General features: G+C 46.5%; 1 protein-coding gene across 1 annotated transcript in view; it reads right to left on the reverse strand.

The window, feature by feature from the left end:
* The window catches only part of CCDC187 (coiled-coil domain containing 187), a 282,400-nt gene that overhangs the window by 68,846 nt on the left and 196,483 nt on the right, over nt 1-17,071 (reverse strand). Inside the window, exon 23 of the mRNA XM_078640350.1 lies at nt 1,044-1,165. Coding sequence (XP_078496476.1) covers nt 1,044-1,165 — 122 coding nt within the window. The remainder of the gene's footprint in view (nt 1-1,043; nt 1,166-17,071) is intronic.

The raw sequence follows: 17,071 nt of genomic DNA on the forward strand, positions 1-17,071 counted from the left end.
TAAGAGGTCATCTAGGCGTCGGGGAGCTCTAGCAGGGCATCTCTCCCTTCGATGACGAACTTCCCCCACAAGCCGGCACCCCAGTCTTTTTGGGGTACTCGATGAGAGGCCATGGCTACCTCGTAGGCCTTAAACCATTGTTGGATGTCGTCGTTTTTGTAGTATTCTTTGACAACATCTTTGGGGATATGGACCTTCGTGTCTGCAGGCGGAGGCGGGCTCCGGTTCCCGGAGGTGCTGGCCTCCCCATTTTTGGCCTTGATCTCAAGTTCTTTTTGGCCCCGCTCGTGCTCGAACGTGAGCTTCTTCTCCTCTAAGTCTCTCTGCCTTCGTTTCTCCTCTAGGTCTCCCTGCAGTCGTAGTTGTTCAAGGGCTATCTTCTTCTCGGCTAGCTGTAGTTCTCCGTCCAGACGGAGTCGGGCGAGCTCCAATTTGTGGAGCCGGCTCCTTTCTCGCTCTCGGGCGTCTTCGTGGGAGAGGCCCGCGTCTATGTTTGTAGGTCTTTCCCCCGCTGGGGTTGCGTCGGTCTCCGGGTGCATGTTCAGAATTGTGTTGTCTTCGCTCTGGGGTGGCGTCGCTCCCGCCTCCACCCATGTTTGTAGGGCCTGCTTTAAATCTTCCTTGGTGCTTAGTCATATGGTTTTATTGGTGAATTGTCAAATTGGAAAGCGTTTTATTACCCAGTAACAAGTTATCACTCAGTCAATTCTTCTGCATCAAAATATATACTCTTCTACTACATATGAAAGCATATTTTTCAGAAGTCTTTAAGGATGCACGTGAGGTAGTCACACCTACATGTGTACTGCTAAGACTTTTATTTCAATTTACAATGTTTTCAAGTAGCAAACCGAAGCAAGAATATCAAAGGTCTGGAATTCTGTGGACATTTAATATGCAGTTTTGGATCAACAGCAGTGCAGTTAGAACTATATAAAAACAATCCCTAAAATTAAATTACAAATTTAACAGCCAGAGATGTATTGCTCAAGAAATTGGAATTACCATACTCTGTATCAAAATTGTTAAAGCTGTGTTCTTACTGTATACTGCTGGTCATTATCCTCATTTAATACTTGCACCATTTTAGGAATGTTTTCATTCACAGAAATAGATTTCGAAGTCTCTGTTTTATCCGAAGAAACATAAGACTCCTTGTGAATGTCTATAAACAGAAAGAAAAAAAAGTGGGTAGTTTGACAGAATACAGAAGCTGTGCATCGTGTTGTAAGACCTAAATATTAACTGATGATTAATAAACGTGCAAAGGATACTTCAAGACAATGACATTCAGACATTAAAAACATTTTGCAAATGGACAGCACTGTTGTGCATAGCACAGTGGAAAATCAGTTCACAGTTTAGTTGCTGATGTGCCAACTTATTTCTTTGCAATCAAGGGCATAATAAATAGTTCCACACTGGGGCAATGAAGCCGCATGGGTCACGGGCTCACTGTGCCACTGGATTTCAAGCTAACCTGGCTGATGAAGGGTAATGCCCCGAAACTGGTCCCAGGATGCTCATTTCTGGTCATGGGAGTACCTGGTTTGGCAGTTGGGCTGGACTGTTCCCATGAGGCACAGGGTCAAGACTGATTTGCATATGGCCGGGTCTAATGTAGGATGGCACGGTGAGCAAAAGTACTATGGATTTAACACAGATCTTTTGACTGGGGGTGAATGTTTGATTTGCTCCGCATTCTGTTCCTCATCTGTGTGCCTTTTGCTTTCTCACCGTAAGTGCGCTGGGCATGCCCAGACGAGAGTCCAGGGCTCACTGTACAACTGGATTCAAGCTAGCCTGGCTGATGAGGTAGGATGCCCCGAAACCGGTCACAGGATGCTTGTTTCCCTTGCAGGGAGGATTTGGCTTGGCAGTTCGGGATGGACTGTTCCCATGAGGCACAGGATCAAGAATGATTTGCATATAGCCGGGTCTAAACTGGGGTACCATGGTGAGCAAAAGAACAATGGATTTAACCCAGATCTCTTGACCGGGGGTGAATGATTTATTTCCTCTGCATTATGTCCATTATCTTTGTGTCTTTTCCTTTCCTTTACAAACAGCATTCTTTGGATAGACAGTGATTCAAAAGGAGACTGCAGCCCTAATCCTCCATGCGGTTCATTCCTGGCTTTACTGATTGGACAAAAAGTAAAGAGAAGCTCTATCATCCAAAATGAAGCCACAGTGAAGCCGCAAATTATGCTACCGCTAGGGCCTCAACACAAACCGTTTACTCACTCCAAATAAGGGGGTCCGGCACTCTGGATGTGGCACTGTCCAATTTATTTAAGGCAACACCGGAACAACAGGAACACGTTTCTGCTGGCAGCCCAGCCTTTGTCAACCTGTGAGTCACCATTTTCTTACACAGAGTATTGTATTCTATATCCTCAGATTTTGTCAAGAATTGAGAAAAAGCATTCCTCGGTGTCTATGCTAACTTCTGCCTTCGAACTACACTACGGAGAGCAGGGTTCACAATTCAGATGCAGTGGCGATTGCAGATGACGCAGTCCAGTTCGCAAAAGACGCTGCTCCCAGTGCGGCCCGCCGGAACCACGCATCATCGCAGAATGCACACATGCTGTGTGCTTCAGGTGCTACTAACTCACTGCATCATAAGTCCTCTCCACGAGGCCTTATCAAGGCAAGACATTGAACCCAGTGCGGCCCGCTGGGACCACGTATCATCGCAGAGTGCGCATACACTGAGTGCTCCAGGTGCCACTAACTGTGCAGTTCAACTCAACGCCACGTGGCTGTGCGCCCATCCTCACCGCTGCCTTCGCCCTACATAGGGGTTACACAGTTCACAATTCAAGATTAGTTGCGATGCAAATTGTGTAAGAGACTATAAGAAGACCAAATGCTCCCAATCTGTGCAGCTCAAGTCAACGTCACCTGCCTGTGAGCCTTTGCTGACCGCTGCCTCAGGTCTACTTTGTAGAAGACCGGCGACACGTTGTGCCTACTAACCCTGTACAACGCAAGCCGATCCCACATGTGTAACTGTGTCCTGAGTCCTGAATAGCAGTGACCCCCAACTCTGTGAGACAACTACAGCAGCAGACTCCCTTCTATCAGTGAGGCATATTGCCATATGGAAGGCTGGCGACACGTGCTGCCACTAACTCTGTTTAACACAAGCCAATTCCACATGTGTAACTGTGTCCTGAGTCCCCAATTGCAGCGACCCCAACTTCTTTGCAGTAACCATAGCACCAGACTCCCTTCAATCGGTGAGGGATATTTGAAAAATGGAAGGCCAGTGCCACGTGGTGCCACTGAACCTGCACTACGCAGGCCGGTGAGGCCATCAACGTACGCAAGTGACTGTGGGCCCTTGCTCACTGCTACCTCTGGTGTACACTGTGGAACACAGGCGACACATGGTGCCACTAACTGTCTTCAACACAAGCCGATCCCACATGTGTAACTGTGTCCTGAGTCCTGAATAGCAGTGACCCCCCCAACTCCGTGAGACAACTATAGCACCAAACTCCCTTCAATCAGTGAGGCATACTGCCATGTCGAAGGCTGGCGACACGTGCTGCCACTAACTCTGTTCAACAGAAGCCAATCCCACATGTGTAACTGTGTCCTAAGTCCTAAATGAAAGTGACCCCAAGTCCGTGGCAGCGAACACAGCACTAGACTCCCTCTGATCAGTGAGGCATATTTCCATATGCAACGGCGGTGATACGTGGTACCACTAACTTTGTTCAACACAAGCCGATCCCAGATGTGTAACCGTGTCCTGAGTCCTGAATTGCACTGACCCCCAAGTCCATGGCAGCGACCACAGCACCACACTCCCTTCGATCAGTGAGGCATATTTCGATAAGTAAGGCTGGCGACATGTAGTCCACTAACCCTCTTTATCACAAGCCGATTCCACATGTGTAACTGTGTCCTGAGTCCTCAATTGCAGCGACCCCAACTTCGTCGCAGCGACCACAGCCCTCACTTCCTTAGATCAGTGAGGCATATTTCAATACACAAGGCCAACGACATGTAGTCCCACCAACCCTCTTTAACACAAGCTGATCCCACATATGTAACTGTGTCCTGAGTCCTCAACTGCAGCGACCCCAACATCGTGGCAGCAACCACAGCACCTCACTCCCTTCGATCAGTGAGACATATTTCGATATACAAGGCCGGCGACACGTAGTCCCACTAACCCTCTTTAACACAAGCCGATCCCACATGTGTATCTGTGTCCTGAGTCCTGAATTGCAGCAACCCCAACTTCGTGGCAGCGACCACAGCACCTCACTCCCTTCGATTAGTGAGGAGTATTTACAGATTGAAGTCTGCCGACAAGCGGTGCCACTGAACTTGCACTACGCAAGCCGGTCGAGCCATCAACGTATGCACATGGCTGTGGGCCCTTCCTCATCGCTACCTCTGGCCTACACTATGGTCAGCAGAGCTCACAATTCAGATAGAGTCCTAATTCCACATGACGCAGTACAGTAGGCAACACACATTACTCTCAGTGAGGCCGTCCACACCAAGCACCATCACAGGCTCATACAGTCTCAATGCTTCTGGTGTCACTAACCCTATTTAACACAAAGCAATTCCACATGTGTAACTGTGTCCTGAGTCCTGAACTGCAGTGCCCCAACTTCGTGGCAGTGACCACAGCACCAGACTACCTTTAATCTTATTTGGGGTTCTTTTCTTTAAATCATTTTTTTATATTTAAATCTATATATGACTAAGATTCTTCTTTCTCCAACCGCACAAGGACACTTCCGGGCCCAAGAACGTTGTTGGGGGTATGTTGGTAATGTGGGAAGAGGGAGAGTCAAAGGGGTATCACTGACAGAAATAACTCCGATATCTTTTCACAAATGCCTCGGACAGATGCCAGCTGACAGACCGAATCACAAAAAGGTTTTTTAATACTTATATAGTGTGAGTTATGAACAGTTCAGACCCAGGCTCACAGAGGGACAGCTGTGGCCCCTCCGCTCGACTCCCAGATGCAGTACTACAAGCCGTCCGCGTCATTGTCTCTATCCCTGCCCTGTTCCGTCGTATGCCATGCCACGCCACTCCGATTACGTTGGCCCCACATAGCTACCTGTCGGGGGCGTACTCGCTGTTGGTGTGCAGATCAGTGGTCTAGTTCTCAACATCTCACGGCCACTCCCTGAGGGCAGGTTTCCACACCCATCCGGCACATGCGGCACAGGCCATGTGACCACACAAATATAATAGATCAACAATGTCACATCCTTTATCGCTGGTGCTGACTAACTGGCGATCACTCCACGGGTCTCAACCATAAAGAGTCCCTGAAAAGTTGTGCAGAAGGTTAGTCGCACCCCCCACTGTATGGCCGTCAGCGGCCCTATACCATCCCCTTGGCGCAGACTTCATATGCATAGGGTTAGTGCCACCCCAAACTCATGTGGCCATCAGGAGCCTACCAGCACGTGGCATGAACTTGAGTTCCACAGGCTTAGCGGCACCAAACCGTGAGGTGGTCTCCACCATTGACGACTCAGGACTCAGCGACATGTCTCACATCTGCCGGGCTGCGGATAATCTGAAGTGTTCTCCACCATTCAGGACTCAGCGACATCTGTCACATCCGCAGAACAGCTGATGTGGTCTCCGCCATTCAGGACTCAGGACTCAGCGACATCTATAAGACCCGCACAGACTCTCATGTGGTCTCCACCATTCAGGACTCAGCAACACATCTGAGATCGTGGAAGAGGTGTGGTGCAGTGGCCAGGGCGACTGACGCTGGAATCTGGGGCTCACGTTTCGATCCCCGGCACTGGCAGCAGGTCAGCCCAGCACCATTTGACTCTGGGCTCGCTTAATCTTCCAGTGGGCCCCCAGCGGCGGAACACCACTTTGGAGGTAGCTGTGCGCTTTACAAATACTGGTATTTCATCTGCGAGTACCTGATGTGGTCTCCTCCATTCAGAACTCAGGACTCAGCAACACATCTGAGATCGGCCGGGTTTTTACGGGCACGAGGAGTCCGCCCACTGCTGCACACTCCGCCGGCACCAGGAAACGGGGTGTCTCGGACATGTCCATGTGCAGTAAGTGTGTCTTTGTGTTCTGGTGTGGCCTGCCACAAGGGTCGCAGCAGACGATGTTGTAAAGTGGCATACACCACCACCAAAGAGCACTCTCATGGTGTAGTTCGAATGCCGCAGGACATGCCGGAATGGGCATTACAATGCTGTGCCATACGAGTGCAGGGGATACAACAGCGCACTGCACAAAAGTGTGGGGGCTCGTGGGAGGGAGGAGTAGCTGTTTCGCAATGTAACGCACAGTGCCACGTGCTCGGCATCTCATCCATGATGACCACGGTCGCACACATCCCAAAACACACATGACTGGCCTTTGTACACACATCCTGTATGACTGCAGCGTGGTTTTCACTTCTGTGCTCATTCAGTGGTCTGATGTTGCCGGATTGTGTGACATATGTGCCTTGTTTGTGTGTTTCATTTTGGCCATTGTTTGTCTACACTTGTGATGTACTTGATTGTACATGTGTGACATTGGGCCCATCTCCCCCGTCCCCCTACTCCCTGCTTCTTCCTCTTCCTGCTGCTGTTGTTTCTATAATTTTGCTCCTCCACACATAAATACATGTAAAGAACAAATTAGAATACTTCCTTGATTCTTTTACGTTTCAAAACTTATCTCTATTAGTTTCTTTTTAATTATCCATCTAAACAGTTTTTTTCATATTCAACGTCACATCGAAGTCAGCAGTGCAACGTATTCTATCAACACACTGTCTACAACATTCTACAACACGTGCAGGTTAAAAGTTCATCAATTTCTTTAAACCTAACGATTTTTTTTGCAACATTTTCTCAAACATTTAACAGCACGTGCAGGTTAAAAGTTCACAATTGTTTTAGTTCGAACAGTGCCTTCCAAATGCAAGTAGCAGATGTGGTTGAGTTGAGCTAATTTTATCCTATAATATGTATTCTGCATTCAAACTTCTTTTTCTTAACCAATCATAAAGATGCTTTCCCACCAAACAAATGTGCACCCTACTTTTAAAAAACAATGCTTTTCATCTCCTAATCAGGCATCCTTTTGTATCTGAAAAAAAACTAGTTCCCCATCTTTAAACATATCTCTTATTCTACGAAGGAACTGCATGAGCTACAGACATCTTTCCATACCTTCCAGCCATACCTTCAAAATGCTAGTGTGGATCATAGGACATAGCTATGTTTTCTGGTGCAAGAGGTATGCAGAACAGAGACGTATTGACTTGGACCTAGGTTTACAAATTGTGAACATTAAATGGTTTCCACAGAGAGGATTGAAGTGGCACCAATTGTTGCCTTTGGTTAAAACTTGTTTGCATCTCCAACACCCTGACCTCATGATTGTGCACTGTGGGGGAAACAACCTAGGCACATTGACTGGGGTAGGTTTAGAAATGCATATAAAGGACACCTTTGGACAATTGATGCTACGTTTGCCTCAAACTGTCTTTGTATATTTCAATATATGCCAAAGACAGAAGTGGAAATGGTCAAGACAATTTTTTCCTCAGATTGAAAAATCTAGGAAGAAAGTCAACAAAGCTGTGTCGGCATACCTCAGAGACCACAAAATGGGGTCCATCTAAAACAACAACATACGTTCTGATATGCCTGACATTTACAGAAGTGATGGAGTACACTTCACAGATCAGGAAAATCGAGTTTTCCTGAATAACTTGAAGCTGTGCATCCGCACTTCTATGTAGCTCCAACTAATGAACACAAGGGCTCTTTTTAGAGCCACCCTATAACTTACAACTTAGGCTTGCTATTTTAGGGCCAGGTAACAACAACACCCGTACCCTCGCCAAAATGTATTCTCCACACAGCTGTGCAACAGCGGCTACACCATCTCACTTTGCAACACAGAGCTCTCGCTTTGATCACCAACTCTACTCACACATGGGGTGAGTAGTTTGCGCTTTACAAATACCATATTGATTTACCTTCGCACTCCCTATACAACACCACCTAAGCACCATACACAACTTGGACAGGTGTGGCACAGTGCCCAGAGCACATGACTTCACAGCATAGCACACACAGTTGAGGCTCACGGTTTCATCCCCGAGTCCAGCAGCAGCTCAATTTAACAGCATGACACTATAGGCAACACCTCACTTCATTTCCGTACCCCGCACTTTCAGACTGATAGGGGTCAGTAGTTCAGCGACTTTACCCCGAGTCCGTCAGCAGCTCAGCTTACGCCCCCAGCGTAAGCTGAGAATGCTATGTCCTAACTATAAAATGTCTGAAACCTGTTTTTTTTCAGTGAATTTCAAAGGTTTTTTAAATGACAATTTTTAAATGTATTAATTCTTATATTAATTTTTTTGATACTAATGTACAATTTTTTTTTTAACTATTTATTTTTAGATATTTTTTTTAATTACATTATAATTACATTATACATTACATTACAACATATACTTTCTCAGAATGAATTACGTTAGTTTAAATACTTTGAAAATAGGCAATAGAGTTGTCAGCACAGTAGTTACAGTTGAGCTGAATTGGAATTTCTAGTTAAATGCAATTAGTTACTTTATGGATTACTTTTCTAGTTACAGGACTGGATCCTAGATTCAGGCCTGGGACATTACCTGTAAACAGTTGAGCAAAAGCGTTTTGTAACAGTAGTGATTTTTAAGGAATATTATTGTATTTTAAAAGTTGACAGAAATTTTTCACATAGAATCACCAATGTTACCCTATGGGAGGAAATTCACTTAGCAAGTAAGTAGTGTTATCGTTACTTTTTCTTACTCAGTGGCAGATCCTGGATCCAGCACTAGTGCATCTCCTGTAAACAGTTGAAAGAATGCGTTTAAGTCATACAGGCGATTTTTAAGGAATATTTGTAGTTTGGGAAAAAAGCCACTTAGAAACTTTTCTGGTGAAAACCAGACAATGGATTCCTATAGAAGAAAATACAAGTTACTGGTAAGTATGGTTAGAATTACTTTTCAGGGTCAGTGCTGGGCTAAAAGATGCAGCACTGGGTTATCTCCTAATAACAGTTGAGTAAATCGGAATTAGTTGTTCGGATGATTTTAGGTGAATATTTAAATGTTGCAAAACTCCACACTTAGAAGAATTTCCAAGTGAAACCAGTCAATGTTAGCCTATGGAAGGAAATTCAAGTTACTGGTAAGTATGGTTAGAATTACTTTTCAGGATCAGTACTGGGCTCAAAGATGTTGCACTGAGGTCTCACCTGATAACAGGTGAGTAAATTGGAATTCATAGTACATCCAGTAAGCGCCACAGAGCTGGCTGCGTAGCAGTAAGATGTAAAAAGGGGCACGGCCTCACCACCTCTCTACAACGCAGCGCAGTGGCACTCCTGTAAGCACCTGGTGGGCTACTTCGCCCCCATGGTCCCTCAGGTTTGAAGTGGAATTTTTTACCCAACTTAAAACGCGTGTTTGTACACATCACGTCAGGCCCCTCCCCTCCCTTCACCACTGAGTAAATGCCCCCTGTCACTGTTATAAGTTGAGATATTAATTCCCCTTCAATCCTAAAGGTCCCTAGGGTCAAACTAGCCCACTAGGTACCTCCAGTAAACACCACAGAGCTGCGTTGCAACGAGGTGTAAAAAGGGGAATGGCCTCTGAACACCTGTCTGCAAAGCAGCTCCCTGGCGCATACAGGAGATACCTGTTGGCCTATTTGGCCCTCAGGGACGCTCAGTATTAAAAGAGAATTAATTCCCCAACTTAAAACGCGCCACAGGGCGCGTTTGCACAGTGGTGAAGGAAGGAGGCGATGCCTAAGGTGATATGTCTGCAAGCACACCCTGTGGTGCGTTTTAAGTTAGAGAATTGATTCCTCCTCAATCCTGTGGGTCCCTGGGGACAACTAGCCCACCAGGTCCCTCCAGTATGCGCCAGGAGGCTGTGTTGCAGAAAGGTGTTCAGAGGTCACGCCCCTTTTTACAACACTCTTGAACGCAGCTCTGTGGCACTTACTAGAGGTACCTGGTGGGCTAGTTGGCCCCCAGGGACACTCAGTATTGACAAGGAATTAATTCCCCAACTTAAACCGAGCAACAGGGCATGTTTGCACACATGTGAACTCAGGCCCCACCCCCTCCCTTCACCACTGTGCAAACGGGCCACATGGCGCATTTTAAGTTGGGGAATTAAGTCCCTTTGAATCCTGGGGGTCCATGGGGTCCAACTAGCCCACCAGGTACCTCCAGTAAGAGAGGTGTAAAAAGGGGCGTGGCCTGGAGTACCTCTCTGCAATGCAGCCCTGTGGCGCTTACTGGAGGTACCTGGTGGGCTAGATGGCCCCCAGGGACCCCCAGTATTGAAGGGGAATTAATTCCCCAATTTAAAACGTGCCTCAGGGCGCGTTTGCATAGTGTGCTTTTTGTGAGGGGGCGAGGCCTAGGGACAATCGCGTCTTTTTTTTTAAAAAAAATTGAAAGGGGGGCTGTGTGGCCCTCCTTACTTTTACTTTTTTTGGGCCATGGGGACCCCATCCCCCAGGGCCTGACCCCCAAATATATATTTTTACATTTCTTTTACGGGAAGGGGGCCATGTGGCCCCCCTCTTGTGGCCTTCCAAATGCAAGTAGCAGGTGTGGTTGAGTTGAGCTGATTTTATCCTATAATATGTATTCCACATTCAAACTTCTTTTTCTTAACCAATCATAAAGATGCTTTTCCACCAAACAAATGTGCACCCTACTTTTAAAATACAATGCTTTTCATCTCCTAATCAGGCATCCTTTTGTATCTGAAAAAAACTAGTTCCCCATCTTTAAACATATCTCTTATTCTACGAAGGAACTGCATGAGCTACAGACATCTTTCCATACCTTCCAGCCATACCTTCAAAATGCTAGTGTGGATCATAGGACATAGCTATGTTTTCTGGTGCAAGAGGTATGCAGAACAGAGACGTATTGACTTAGACCTAGGTTTACAAAATGTGAACATTAAATGGTTTCCACAGAGAGGATTGATGTGGCACCAATTGTTGCCTCTGGTTAAAACTTGTTTGCATCTCCAACACCCTGACCTCATGATTGTGCACTGTGGGGGAAACGACCTAGGCACATTGACTGGGGTAGGTTTAGAAATGCATATGAAGGACACCTTTGGACAATTGATGCTACGTTTGCCTCAAACTGTCTTTGTATATTTCAATATATGCCAAAGACAGAAGTGGAAATGGTCAAGACAATTTTTTCCTCAGATTGAAAAATCTAGGAAGAAAGTCAACAAAGCTGTGTCGGCATACCTCAGAGACCACAAAATGGGGTCCATCTAAAACAACAACATACGTTCTGATATGCCTGACATTTACAGAAGTGATGGAGTACACTTCACAGATCAGGGAAATCGAGTTTTCCTGAATAACTTGAAGCTGTGCATCCGCACTTCTATGTAGCTCCAACTAATGAACACAAGGGCTCTTTTTAGAGCCACCCTATAACTTACAACTTAGGCTTGCTATTTTAGGGCCAGGTAACAACAACACCCGTACCCTCGCCAAAATGTATTCTCCACACAGCTGTGCAACAGCGGCTACACCATCTCACTTTGCAACACAGAGCTCTCGCTTTGATCACCAACTCTACTCACACATGGGGTGAGTAGTTTGCGCTTTACAAATACCATATTGATTTACCTTCGCACTCCCTATACAACACCACCTAAGCATCAAACACAACTTGGACAGGTGTGGCACAGCGCCCAGAGCACATGACTTCACAGCATAGCACCCACAGTTGAGGCTCACGGTTTCATCCCCGAGTCCAGCAGCAGCTCAATTTAACAGCATGACACTATAGGCAATACCTCACTTAATGTCCGTACCCCGCACTTTCAGACCGATAGGGGTCAGTAGTACAGCGACTTTACCCCGAGTCCGTCAGCAGCTCAGCTTACGCCCCCACCGTAAGCTGAGAATGCTATGTCCTAACTATAAAATGTCTGAAACCTGTTTTTTTCAGTGAATTTCAAAGGTTTTTTAAATGAGTTAACATGCTGCTCCCCATATGGAAAAGCAATTTGCTTTGCTTCATTGAAGCGAAAGCATGTTTCCCTGCCCTCGCTTCAGTGAAGAAAAGCAGAGTTTGCAATGGCAGGGTGGGAGCCGCTCCCGCCCTGCCATTGCAAACAGCAGTGTCCCGGGGGTGGGCACCCCGGGACACTGCAGGAGCCGGCCCTGGTGGGTGGCGGTCCCCAGGGCCTAGACAAGGCTCCAGGAGGGGCCCACATTTTTCATAAGCCCCGGGGGTGGCGGTCCCCGGGGCTGGGGGGCCTCAGAGCCCCCATTTCTAAATGTTTTTAAGCCCCGGGGGTGGCGGACCCCGGGGCTGGGGGGCCTGAGAGGCCCCCACCAATTTTAAACAACCCCCGGGGTGTGGCGGTCCCCGGGGCTGCAGGGGGGCCCCGTGAGCCCCCGCATATATTAACTAAGAGCCCCGGGTGGCGGGGATTGGGACCCACAACCGCGTTTCTTTTCTTTCATATCGGTAGGATGCGCGGATCCTACGCGCATCCCGCGATTTAAAAAAAAAAAAGAATAATTGGGGGGCCCTGCGGGTCCTTGTGGTACCCCCTGAGCAGGCCTAGGGGGTCAGGGTGTGTCTACCTTGCCCCCTTTACGCGTTTTGCAGCGTTTGTTTTGGATTTCTTGTGCCTCAGTTCTACCGAGGCACAAGATGGCTGCCAACACTTCCTGATTTGGAGTGTTGACAGCCAATTAAAATACAGCTCGTGCACGGCAGGATGCTTGCAGGCTGCGCTTAGGGTACGCGGACCCTCTGAGCCCATAGATATATAAATGACTTTAATTGCATTTTCTCAGGAACTACTGAACGGATTTACAACAAATAAGTAAAAGGCGCGAGTATAAACCAAGGACTACCTCTTTGCCAAATTTGGTGACATTCTGTTCAGCAGTTCGGGCTCTAGCTGCGGCTAAAGGTCCTATGGGAAATTGCATGGGGAAAAAGCGTTTTGGGACCCCTCTTTTTTCTCGGCCCCCACTTGATGAATCATCGTGAAAGTTTCAGGATAGGAGCGGACTGGAGCTGTCCAAAAGTTTGGATAATTTCACGCAGATTCGTCAATCGGCGCCAAAGTTATTCAAAATAGAATGTTGCGGATTTCCTATGGATAGTACGTCCTAACTATAACTACCTACTCGCCAGTAGGTTATATATATATATATGTGTGTGTGTGCGTGTGTGTATGTGTATCTATATATATTTATATATCTATATATATATGTGTGTGTGTATGTGTACATATATATATATATATATATATATATATATATATATATATATATATATATATATATATATATATATATATCTATGAGCAAAAGCCCTCGAGCTATTTAAAGGGGCACACGACGAACTCCCAGCCATCCGGTTTTCATGCCTTGGGATGCGTGCAACTCGAACCTCCGATTTGAATAAAGATGTCCGACGCGTTTCAAGGCTTCAGCGCCTTTTCATCAGGGACTGTGCACAGAGGGAAAGAGTTTCTTCACTGGGACTCCATTTCCTGCCTTTTATTGCTGGAAGGACCGCCTCAGTGGGCGTGGCTGAATGAAGGTCGCCAGTTGTGCTGGTCTTTGTAGTCCTGACCCAGTGAGGTAAGTTTGACGCCCTGAGTGGGCTCCCGCCCTCTGTCAATTGCCATAAAGTAATACCTTTAAGTAAGGCGAAAGTCTGTGCTGCACGCATAGTATTGTCATTGGCAGTTCGTGCCGGCAGACTGAACGCGGTGTTTCTTCTGCGGCCCCTTCTCCCTCATTAACCAACAAATGCGAGAGGGAAGGTGGTGCTCCTTTAGTCATGGCCAAGGGCAGCCGTGCAGGAAAATCTATGAGCAAAAGCCCTCGAGCTATTTAAAGGGGCACACGACGAACTCCCAGCCATCCGGTTTTCATGCCTTGGGATGCGTGCAACTCGAACCTCCGATTTGAATAAAGATGTCCGACGCGTTTCAAGGCTTCAGCGCCTTTTCATCAGGGACTGTGCACAGAGGGAAAGAGTTTCTTCACTGGGACTCCATTTCCTGCCTTTTATTGCTGGAAGGACCGCCTCAGTGGGCGTGGCTGAATGAAGGTCGCCAGTTGTGCTGGTCTTTGTAGTCCTGACCCAGTGAGGTAAGTTTGACGCCCTGAGTGGGCTCCCGCCCTCTGTCAATTGCCATAAAGTAATACCTTTAAGTAAGGCGAAAGTCTGTGCTGCACGCATAGTATTGTCATTGGCAGTTCGTGCCGGCAGACTGAACGCGGTGTTTCTTCTGCGGCCCCTTCTCCCTCATTAACCAACAAATGCGAGAGGGAAGGTGGTGCTCCTTTAGTCACGGCCAAGGGCAGCCGTGCAGGAAAATCTATGAGCAAAAGCCCTCGAGCTATTTAAAGGGGCACACGACGAACTCCCAGCCATCCGGTTTTCATGCCTTGGGATGCGTGCAACTCGAACCTCCGATTTGAATAAAGATGTCCGACGCGTTTCAAGGCTTCAGCGCCTTTTCATCAGGGACTGTGCACAGAGGGAAAGAGTTTCTTCACTGGGACTCCATTTCCTGCCTTTTATTGCTGGAAGGACCGCCTCAGTGGGCGTGGCTGAATGAAGGTCGCCAGTTGTGCTGGTCTTTGTAGTCCTGACCCAGTGAGGTAAGTTTGACGCCCTGAGTGGGCTCCCGCCCTCTGTCAATTGCCATAAAGTAATACCTTTAAGTAAGGCGAAAGTCTGTGCTGCACGCATAGTATTGTCATTGGCAGTTCGTGCCGGCAGACTGAACGCGGTGTTTCTTCTGCGGCCCCTTCTCCCTCATTAACCAACAAATGCGAGAGGGAAGGTGGTGCTCCTTTAGTCACGGCCAAGGGCAGCCGTGCAGGAAAATCTATGAGCAAAAGCCCTCGAGCTATTTAAAGGGGCACACGACGAACTCCCAGCCATCCGGTTTTCATGCCTTGGGCTGCGTGCAACTCGAACCTCCGATTTGAATAAAGATGTCCGACGCGTTTCAAGGCTTCAGCGCCTTTTCATCAGGGACTGTGCACAGAGGGAAAGAGTTTCTTCACTGGGACTCCATTTCCTGCCTTTTATTGCTGGAAGGACCGCCTCAGTGGGCGTGGCTGAATGAAGGTCGCCAGTTGTGCTGGTCTTTGTAGTCCTGACCCAGTGAGGTAAGTTTGACGCCCTGAGTGGGCTCCCGCCCTCTGTCAATTGCCATAAAGTAATACCTTTAAGTAAGGCGAAAGTCTGTGCTGCACGCATAGTATTGTCATTGGCAGTTCGTGCCGGCAGACTGAACGCGGTGTTTCTTCTGCGGCCCCTTCTCCCTCATTAACCAACAAATGCGAGAGGGAAGGTGGTGCTCCTTTAGTCACGGCCAAGGGCAGCCGTGCAGGAAAATCTATGAGCAAAAGCCCTCGAGCTATTTAAAGGGGCACACGACGAACTCCCAGCCATCCGGTTTTCATGCCTTGGGATAGCCAGTAGGTATATATAGTTAGGATTGCTTTCTATAGGGAAATCGCAACATTCTATTGGGAATAACTTTGGCGCCGGTAAAGGAATCTTCCTGAAATTTTCCTTAACTTTGCCTCGCGGCGCTCCGGTCCTTCCCTGAAAGTTTGGGGGGATCCGTCAAGCGGGGGCCGAGATAAAAGGGGGGGTCCCAAAACGTGTTTTCCCCATGTTAATTTCCATAGGGCGGTTGGACTCACTTTTAGCCCGAACGGCTGAATGGTTTTCCACCACACTTGGCAAAATTGTAGGGACTGGTAGCCCGATGTGCCTTTGCTATGTCTCAAGATATATGCTCCAGTGGTTTTTACGAAAATTTACTTTGAAAAAATATATATTGGGGTACATTGGGCTATATATATGTTAGAGCCCAAATGTAGCCCAATGTAGCCCAATGTAGCCCAAAGATGGCCACCAGAGAAAAAAAAACAAATGTAGCCCAAATATCAGCCAGATGTAGCCCAACTATAGCCCAATGACAGAATGTCCCAGAGTGTTCTAAAGAACAACTAGAGCGCTAACAGTCTTACTTATGACAAAAGTATGGCACACCTAAATTCACTGAAAAAAACATAGGTTTCAGGCCTTATATAGTTAGGAATTAGGCACAAGAAAGCAGAAAAACAAACGTGTAGAACACAAAAAGGGGGCAGGGTAGAAACACCCTGACTCCTTAGGGCTGCTCAGGTGGTCCCACTAGGATATTAATATATTTAAACGTTATCCGCTAATAGGATTAGCATTTTAAAAAACCTTTGAAATTCACTGAAAAAAAACATAGGTTTCAGGCCTTATATAGTTAGGAATTAGCATTTAAAAAACCTTTGCAATTCACTGAAAAATCCATAGGTTTCAGCCCTTATATAGTTAGGAATTAGTATTTCAAAAACCTTGCGAATTCACTGAAAAAACCATAGGTTTCAGTTCTTATATAGTTAGGAATTAGCATTTAAAAAACCTTTGAAATTCACTGAAAAAACCATAGGTTTCAGGCCTTATATAGTTAGGAATTAGCATTTAAAAAAACCTTTGAAATTCACTGAAAAAACCATAGGTTTCAGGAGTTATATAGTTAGGAATTAGCTTTTAAAAAACCTTTGAAATTCACTCAAAAAACTATAAGTTTTAGTGGTGTTATAGTTAGCTGGACATTTTACGCATACAAAACCATTGAAATTGCTCCTCTATAGTTAGTTGTACTAACTATATTTCGCGCACCCGCAATCCACTGCTGATGATGTCACATATTAGATCATTCATGACATGGTCAGTGACATCACTGATGACATCTCAAATGACATCACTGATGACATCACTGATGACATCATCCACGTGACAATCACATACACCTTTTCATACACTATTACAATTTTTCATCACTCTTTGTAAAATACAGAGTATCATATTTAAATCCATTGTCACAGCAATACAAGTATCTAAAAATCCACTCAGTGATTCATAGATGTATACACACATCTAATCACTT

This window comes from Lissotriton helveticus, chromosome 5_1, assembly GCF_964261635.1.
Source record: "Lissotriton helveticus chromosome 5_1, aLisHel1.1, whole genome shotgun sequence".
NCBI lineage: Eukaryota > Metazoa > Chordata > Amphibia > Caudata > Salamandridae > Lissotriton > Lissotriton helveticus.